The sequence below is a fragment of the Psammomys obesus genome, unplaced genomic scaffold (assembly GCF_907164565.1).
Source record: "Psammomys obesus unplaced genomic scaffold, mPsaObe1.curated_primary_1811, whole genome shotgun sequence".
Lineage (NCBI taxonomy): Eukaryota > Metazoa > Chordata > Mammalia > Rodentia > Muridae > Psammomys > Psammomys obesus.
Window position 1 is genome coordinate 16,881,244 of NW_026596131.1, and position 9,003 is coordinate 16,890,246.

General features: G+C 39.7%; 1 protein-coding gene across 1 annotated transcript; it reads right to left on the minus strand.

Annotated features, from left to right (window-relative positions):
• Nucleotides 1-7,567: 7,567 nt before the first annotated feature.
• Nucleotides 7,568-8,527, minus strand: LOC129665572 (olfactory receptor 6C6-like). Its single transcript, XM_055592315.1, has one exon. The coding sequence runs from the start codon at nt 8,525-8,527 to the stop codon at nt 7,568-7,570; it is 960 nt and encodes a 319-aa protein (XP_055448290.1).
• Nucleotides 8,528-9,003: the final 476 nt, after the last annotated feature.

Genomic DNA, 9,003 nt, shown 5'->3' on the forward strand with positions numbered 1-9,003 from the left:
GCTCTGATACCTTACAGGGTAGAGCCTTTCAGAGGTCCTCTGTGGCAGGCTCTTGTCCTGTTCCATGCTTTCTGAGACTGAAACTCCAACCAAGGACCACTGATGGAGATAACCTAGAACCCCTGCACAGACATAGCCCATGACAGTTCAATGCCCAAGTTGGTTCCATAATAATGGAAACAGGGATTGTATCTGACATGAATTGATTGGCCTGCTCTTTGATCACCTCTCCCTGAGGGGGAAGCATCCTTACCAGGCCAGAGGAAGACAATGCAGCCAGTCCTGATGAGACCTGATAGACTAGGATCAGAAGGACAGAGAGGAACACCTCCCCTATCAGTGTATTTGGGGAGGGGCATGCATGGAGAAAGGGAATGGAGGGTGGGTCTGGGAGGGGAGGAGTGATGGCTTTATGAGGACATACAAAGTGAATAAACTGTATTTAGTAAAGAAAAAAAGAAAACCCTTACTCACACTAGATCTCATCATAGACCTGGGGACAATCAGACAACTCATTACATAATACATACAAGATAAGTGAATGAGCCCTAAAAGGATGGGAACTAGGCTCTGCCTGCTCCAGAAGATGGGACTAAAAAGATTGTGGATCGTGGGGACTCTATTCTTCTTAAAAAGTGGGTAGAAGATATTTCCCGGTACGTAGGTGCTGTTTTGTTCTGTTGACAGTGTCCTTTGCTTTACAGAAGATTTTCAATTTCATTAGGTCCTATTTATTGATTGTTGATCTTAGAGCTTGTGCTGTTGGTGTTCTGTTCAGGAACTTGTCTCCTGTGTCAATGAATTCAAGGCTCTTCCCCACTATTTTTTTAAAAAGGTTTAGTGTGCCTGTTTTTATGTTGAAGTCTTTGATCCACTTGGACTTTGTTTTTATGCAGGGTGATAAATATGGATCTATTTGCATTTTTCTACATGTAGACATCCAGGTCGACCAGCACCATTTGTTGAAGATGCTATATTTTTTCATTGTTTGGTTTTGCCTTCTTTGTAAAAAATTCAAGTATCCATAAGTGTGTGGGTTTATTTCTGGGTCTTAGATTCGATTCCATTGATCCACCATCTGTTTCTCTGCCAATACCATGCAGTTTTATTACTGTTGCTCCTTAGTACAGCTTGAGATCAGGGATGGAGACAATCAAACCACATCTAATAATTTAATAAGTACTAACTTTCATGTCCATAAAGGCTTATGGAAACCATGTGCTCAAAACTCATGTTTTATTATTATTTATCTATGAAGATATAATATAAACAAAGAAAATGTGTTAATTTTGTATCCAGCCACTTTGCTGAAGGTGTTTATCAGCTGAAGGAGTTTTCTAATAGAATTTTTGGGGTCAATCATGTATGCTCTTTTTTTTCTTTTTTTTAGTTTTGTTTTTTTAATTTTTAATTATACTTTATTTACTTTGTATCCCCCCTCTAGTTCCCTCCCTCGCTTCTCCCCTCCCAATCCCTCCCTTTCTCCCCCTTCTCCACACATTCCCCTCCCCAAGTCCACTGGTAGGGGAGGGTTTCTTTTTCTTCCTTCTGATCCTAGTCTGTTAGGTCTCATCAGGAGTGGCTGCATTATCTTCTTCTGTGGCCTGGTAAGGCTGCTCCCCCACTCAGGGGGAGGTGATCAGAGAGCAGGCCAATCAGTTCATGTCAGAAGCAGTCCCTGTTCCCATTACTATGGAACACACTTGGACACTCAACTGCCATGGGCTACATCTGTGCAGGGGTTCTAGGTTATCTCCATGCATGGTACTTGGTTGGAGTATGAGTCTCAGGAAAGACCCCTGTGCTCAAATTTTTGGTTCTATTGCTCTCCTTGTGGACCTTCTGTCCTCTCCAGCTCTTACTATTGTTTCCCACTTCTTTCATAAGATTCCCTGCACTCTGCCCAAAGTTTGGCCATAAGTCTCAGCATCTGCTTTGATAGTCTGCAAGGCAGAGCCTTTCAGAGGCACTCTGTGGGAGGCTCCTAACTTGTTTGCTGTTTTCTTTTTTTTTTTCTGGTGTCCATCCTCTTTGCCTTTCGAAGTGGGATTGAACATTTTAGCTAGAGTCCTCCCTCTTGATTAGTTTCTTTAGGTGCACAGATTTTAGTAAGTTTATCCTATATTATATGTCTATATGAGTGAGTATATACCGTGTGTGTCTTTCTGCTTCTGGGATAGCTAACTCAGGATGATCCTTTCCAGATCCCACCAATTACCTGCAAATTTCATGTTTTCCTTGTTTTTCATTGCTGCGTAATATTCCATTGTGTAAATGTACTACAATTTCTGTATCCATTCTTCAGTTGAGGGGCATCTGGGTTGTTTCCAGTTTTTGGCTATTACAAATAAAGCTGCTACAAACATGGTTGAGCAAATGTCCTTATTGTATACTTGAGCCTCTTTTGGATATATGCCTAGGAGTGATATAGCTGGATCTTGAGGAAGCACTATTCCTTGTTGTCTGAGAAAGCGCCAAATCGATTTCCAGAGTGGTTGTGCCGGTTTACACTCCCACCAGCAGGGGAGGAGGGTAGATTGCTGACACCATCCTCTACAATAAAAGATCTTCTGGAGGCGTCTCCATCCCTGATCCAAGCTGTACTATAGAGCAACAGTAGTAAATACTGCATGGTACTGGCATAGAAACAGACTGGTGGATCAATGGAACCGAATAGAAGACCCAGAAATAAACCCACACACTTATGGACACCTGATCTTTGACAAAAAGGCCAAAACCATACAATGGAAAAAAGACAGCATCTTCAACAAATGGTGCTGGTCCAACTGGATGTCTACATGTAGAAAAATACAAATAGATCCATACTTATCACCCTGCACCAGAATGTATGCTCTTTTATCATCTGCAAACAGCGATACTTTGACTTCTTCCTTTCTGATTTGTTTGGATCGGTAGGTTTAACATAGTGAAAATGGCCATCCTGCCAAAAGCAATATACAGATTCAGTACAATTCCCATCAAAATACCAATGCAATTCTTTACAGAACTTGAAAGAACAATTCTAAATTTCATATGGAAAAACAAAAAACCCAGAATTACTAAAACAATCCTGTACAATAAGATTATCTGGAGGTATCTCTATCCTGGATTTCAAGCTGTATTATAAAGCAAAAGCAATAAAAACTGCATGATACTGGAATAGATACAGACAGGTGCATCAATGGAATCAAATTTAAGACCCAGAAATAAACCCACACACTTAGGAATACTTGACTTAATACAAAGAAGACAAATCCATAAAATGAAAAAAAGAGATAGCATCTTTGACATGGTGTTGGTCTAACTGGAGGTCTACATGTAGAAAAATGCAAATAGGTCCATATTTATCACCCTGCACAAAATTAAAGTGGATCAAAGACCTCAACATAAAAACAGACACACTAAACCTGTTAAAAAAAATTGTGGGGAAGAGCCTCGAACTCATTGACACACAAGACATTTTCCTGAACAGAACACCAACAGCACAGGCTCTAAGAGCAACAATCAATAAATGGGAACACATGAAACTGAAAATCTTCTATAAAGCAAAGGACACTGTCATCAGAAACAAATGACAGCCTACAGACTGGGAATCCTATATCTGACAGAGGTCTAATGTTCAGAATATATAAAGAACTCAAGAAGTTAAATGCCAGCAAACCAAGTAATCCAATTAAAAAATGGGGTACACAGCTAAATAGAAAATTCTCAATTGAGTAATATAGAATGGCAGAGAAACACTTAAAGAAATGCTAAACATCCTCAGTCATGAGGGAAATACAAATCAAAATGACCCTGAGATTTCACCTTATACACACCAGAATGGCCAAGATCAAAAAAATCAAGTGACTTTCAGAGGCCCTCTGTGATAAGCTCTTGTCCTGTTCCCTGTTTTTTTTCTCTCTTCTGATGTCCAACCTCTTTGCCTTTCTGAATGGAGATTGAGCATCTTATCCAGAGTCTTCCTTCTTGATTAGTTTCTTTAGGTGTACAGATTTTAGTATAATCATCCTATATTATATATCTAATATTCACTTATGAGTGAGTGTATACTGTGTGTGTCTTCTGCTTCTGGGCTACCCTGCAGGGTATCAATTCAGATGCTGAGACTTATAGCCAAACTTTGGGCAGAGTGCAGCAATCTTTTAAAATAAGGGGGAGATAGTAAGACCTGGAGAGGACAGGCACTTCACACGGAGAGCAAGAAAACCAAAAAATTCTGGGTACAGGGGTCTTTTCCGAGATTGATATTCCAACCAAGACCATTCATGGAGATAACATAGAACCCCCACACAGATGTAGCCCATGGCAGCTCAGTGTCCGAGTGGGCTCCCTAGTAATGAGAACAGGGACTATCTCTGACATGAACTGATTGGCCTGCTCGTTGATCACCTCTCCCTAAGCGGGGAATCAGCTTTACCAGGCCACAGAGGAAGACAAAGCTTCCAGTCCTGATGAGATCTGATAGAACAGGATGAGAAGGAAGGAAAGGAACACCTCCTCTATCAGTGGACTTGGGGAGGGTAAGGGTGGAGAAGAGGGAGTGAGGGTGGGATTGGGAGAGGAGGTAGGAAGGAGATACAGAGGGGATACAAAGTGAATAAACTGTAATTAATAAAAATTAAAATTAAAAGTAAAAAATACAATAAAATAAAATGAAAAAATCAAGTGACAACACATGCTGGAGAGGATAGGGGGAAAGAAGAACCCTCCTCCATTGCTAATGGAAATGTAAATTTGTACAACCACTTTGCAAATCAATCAGGTACATTCTTAGAAAATTAGGAATAGTGTTTTCTCAAGATCCAGCTATACCACTCCTAGGTATTTATCCAAAATATGCTTGAGTATAAAACAAGGACATTTGATCCACCATGTTCATAGCAGTTTTATTCGTAATAGCCAGAATCCAGAAATAAGCCAGATGTCCCTCAACTGAGGAAAGGATACAGACATTGTTTTATATTTACACAGTGAAATAATACTCAGCTATTTATTTATTTATTATTATTAGTTACATTTTATTAACTCTGTATCCCAGCTGTATCCCGCTTCCACATTCGTCCCAATCCCACCCTCCCTCCCTCATCTCCTCCCTGCCCCTTTCCAAGTCCACTGATTGGGGAGGACCTCCTCCCCTTTCATCTGACCCTGTTTTATCAGATATCTTCAGGACAGGCTGCAAGGTCCTCCTCTGTGGCCTAGCAGGACTGCTCCTCCCTTGGGGGGTGGGGAGGTCAAAGAGCCTGCCATTGAGTTCCTGTCAGAAATAGCCCCTCTTCCCCTTACTATGGGAAACCCATTGGTTACTGATCTACCACGAGCTTCATCTGAGCACAGGTTCTAGGTTATATCCATACATGGTCCTTGGTTGCATGTCAGTCTCAGAAAAGACACTGTGCCCAGATATATTTGGTAATTGTGGAGCTCCTATCCTTTCCATGTCATACTAACTCCCCCTTCTTTAATATGATTCCCTGCACTCTGCTGGAGGTTTGGTTATGAGTCTTAGTATCTGCTTTGATACACTGCTAGGTAGAGTCTTTCAGGGGCCCTCTGCGGTAGGCTCCTGTCCTGTTACTTGTTTTCTCCTATGTGCAATGCACCTCCCATTTGTCTTTCTAACTATTAAAACAAGGATATCATGCAATTTGCAGGCAAATGGATGAAACTAGAGAAGATCATCCCGAGTGAGGTAACTCAGAAGCAGAAAGACACACATGCTGTATACTCATAAGTGGATATTAGACATATAATATAGGATAAACATATTAAAATCTGTGCACCTAAAGAAGCTAAGCAAGGAGGAAGAACCTAGGGAAGATGCTAAGTCCTCATTCAGAAGAACAAACTGGATAGACATCAGAAGTGGGAGAAAACAGGGAACAGGAGAGGAGCCTACCACAGAGGGCCTCTGAAAGGCTCTACCCAGCAGGGTACTAAAGCAGATGCTGAGACTCACAGCCAAACTTTGGGCAGAACTTAGGGAATCTTATGGAAGAAGGGGGAGAGAGAAAGATCTGGAGGTGACAAGAGCTCCATAAGGAGAGCAACAGAACCAAAAAATCTGGGCCCAGATGTCTTGGCAGAGACCGATACTCCAACCAAGTACCATGCATGGAGATAACCTCCCTGCTCAGATGCCCCATGGAAGCTCAGTTCCCAAGTGTGTCTCTTAAAGGAACAATTAGAGAAAAGGGTACTAGCCGGGACCTGGGTGGGTGGAATCAAATGTGCAAAGGAGGAATGAAAATGCCCTAAAAACTATGTACTTTGTGCTTTTAGTTTCGAAAAATAAAAGCATGATTCTTTAAAATTTATTTATGTGTTTTTAAACTAATAATAACATTCAAGAATACCAGTGTTATATAATAGTGTGTGCAGTAACATATTAGGACACAGAACGTGGTCATTATATTTGCAACTTAGCTTCAATTTCTCTCAAGTCAGCAAATAAAATTGTAGACAATATTACATGCTACCATATACTTTTATGTATTTAGTCAGAAGCAAGTCCTATCTATCCACTGAGAAAGGTTATTTTCTTTATATTTTACACACATTTATAAAATTTACAGATGCATCAAATTTATGCAGTTTTATTAAAGAAAATATTCTCAAGGTTTTTTGTATGTTTTTCATTTTCAGTCAATATTGGCAAAGAGAATTATCCATTCTCAACCTTTATACAGTTGCTTAGATATGAGAAGAGCTGCATATAATTTAATAATGTAGGTAGTTATTACATGTTACATTGTTCAAAATAACATTATCTAATAATAGATATTGAACAAAAATTATTTAAGAGACGAAAAAACTAGGAAACCATTTGTTTCTATTGTTTCCAATTTGCAATTGCTCAGTGAGAGGATTTCTATGAAAAGTTTGCTAGTAAGAGTAGAATATAATTATTGTTTTTTGCATAAAGTGTGAAAAGCTAGTATGACATCCATAGTCGTTTTTGAAAAATAATAGTGGTTTTTGGAAAAATAATTATTTACCTTATGTATCTGATTGTTTTGCCTGCATGTGTATCTGTATTCTATGTGCATGCAGTGCCTACAAAGACAAAAGAAGACATCGAATGATTCTGAGCCGCTGTGTGGGCACTGGGTGGCAAAGCTAGGTCTTCTGTAAGAGCATCAAGTATTCTTAACTGTGAAGTTTCCTGTATATCCTTTCATGGTATTGTTTTGTTTTCAGGAAAGTACAACAAACAGGATCCTACATCAAACCAATATCCTGAACGAACCATAGCATGAGAGACCTGAAAATGTTATGTGGAGCAGGAAAATCCGGAAATAGTGTACAAAGTGGGGAATTTCTTTTGTGTGAAATTCCAGAAGAGATAGTAATCTTAATAGTGACTGAAAAATTACCCGTGGACATTTGATTTAATTTAAAATGGATGTACGAGTTATCAGGGGAATGACTGAAAGGAGGAGGGAGGAGCTTTAAGGGAACAGGGGAAGAAGAGGTAATGGAGAACACGAGCCTTGAAGAATAGATCATAATTGACATACTTAGAAGTTATATTCCCTTCTTCCATTCATGTTCAAGGAGCATGCTATTTATGCCTAAATCTTAATTCATTGTTTTGAGAAGAACACAGTCTGTAAAGCAACTGCCTGAAAGCATCCTTCACCTGCTGGTTCCTTAGGGTGTAAATAAAAGGGTTTAGCAAAGGGGCCACAGAAGTGTTGAGCACAGCCACACCTTTAGTTAAAGTCACTCTTTCCTTGGCTGATGTTTTCATGTACATAAAGATACAGCTTCCATAAGTAATGGAGACCACAACCATGTGGGAGGAGCAGGTGGAAAAGGCCTTTCTCCGCTGTTGAGCTGAAGGGAACTTGAGGATGGTTTTGATGATGAGTGTGTAGGAGAGGATCACTAAGATCAAGGTGATGACAAGTGTCATTACAGCTAAGGCAAAAGCCATCCATTCTATGAAACGTGTGTCTGTACAAGACAGCTGGAGGACAGGAGAAGTGTCACATAAGAAGTGATCTATGGTTTTGGAGGCACAGAAATCCAGTTTGAGTCCCAAGAGCAAAGGGGGAAAGATGACTAAGAACCCAGTCACCCAGGAGCTGAGGACCAGCAGGTGGCACACCTTGCTGTTCATGATGATGGGGTAGTGCAGTGGTCTGCAGATGGCTACATAGCGATCATAGGACATGGCAGCCAGGAGGTAGAACTCTGTGATTAATGATAGAAAAAAGAAGAATAACTGAGCTGCACAAGCATTGTAGGTGATTGTTCTGTCTCCCGTGAGAATGCTCGTCAAGAACCTGGGAATGCAGACTGTGGTGAATGCAATTTCCAAGAAGGAGAAATTCTGGAGGAAGAAATACATTGGAGTCTTGAGGTGGGGATCCAGCAGGGTGAGGAGGATGATCACTAAATTCCCCATCATGCTCAAGATGTAATTAAAAAACAGAAACAGGAAAATCAGGATTTGTAGCTGAGAGTCATCGGTCAGTCCCAGCAAAATGAACACAATCTCTGCTGATTGGTTCTTCATTTCTGTTGAGTTTTTGTTTTTCCTTTTCTAACAAGTCTAAATAAAATAAAATAAAATAAAATAAAATAAAATAAAATAAAATAAAATAAAAGGTAAAATAATAAAAGGAGAAAAACCAAAACAACTAATATCACATATCACACATAAAATTTTTTGCTCCTTTACAGTCATAGCAAGGCCCATTTTCTGTAAAATCCATATAAAAATATTTTAATGAGTTTAGAGTTCATCTCATGAACATATACCTCATTAGTATGTGTTCATAATTATGCTTTCTATTGTGATAAAACACCATGACCGAAAGTAACATGGGGAGAAAATGCTGTAAAGGATTTACTTCACTTAGAAGCTTATAAGTTTATCAGTGAGGTAATCCAGGGCAAGAATTCCAGGAAAGAACTAATTACAGAGGCCATGATGGAGTACTTTTAACTAACTAACTAACTAACTAACTAACTAACTAACTAACTAACTAA

What these genes read in the sequence shown, in the direction of transcription:
- LOC129665572 (XM_055592315.1), bottom strand. Translation starts at nt 8,527, where the DNA reads ATGAAGAACCAATCAGCAGAGATTGTGTTCATTTTGCTGGGACTGACC.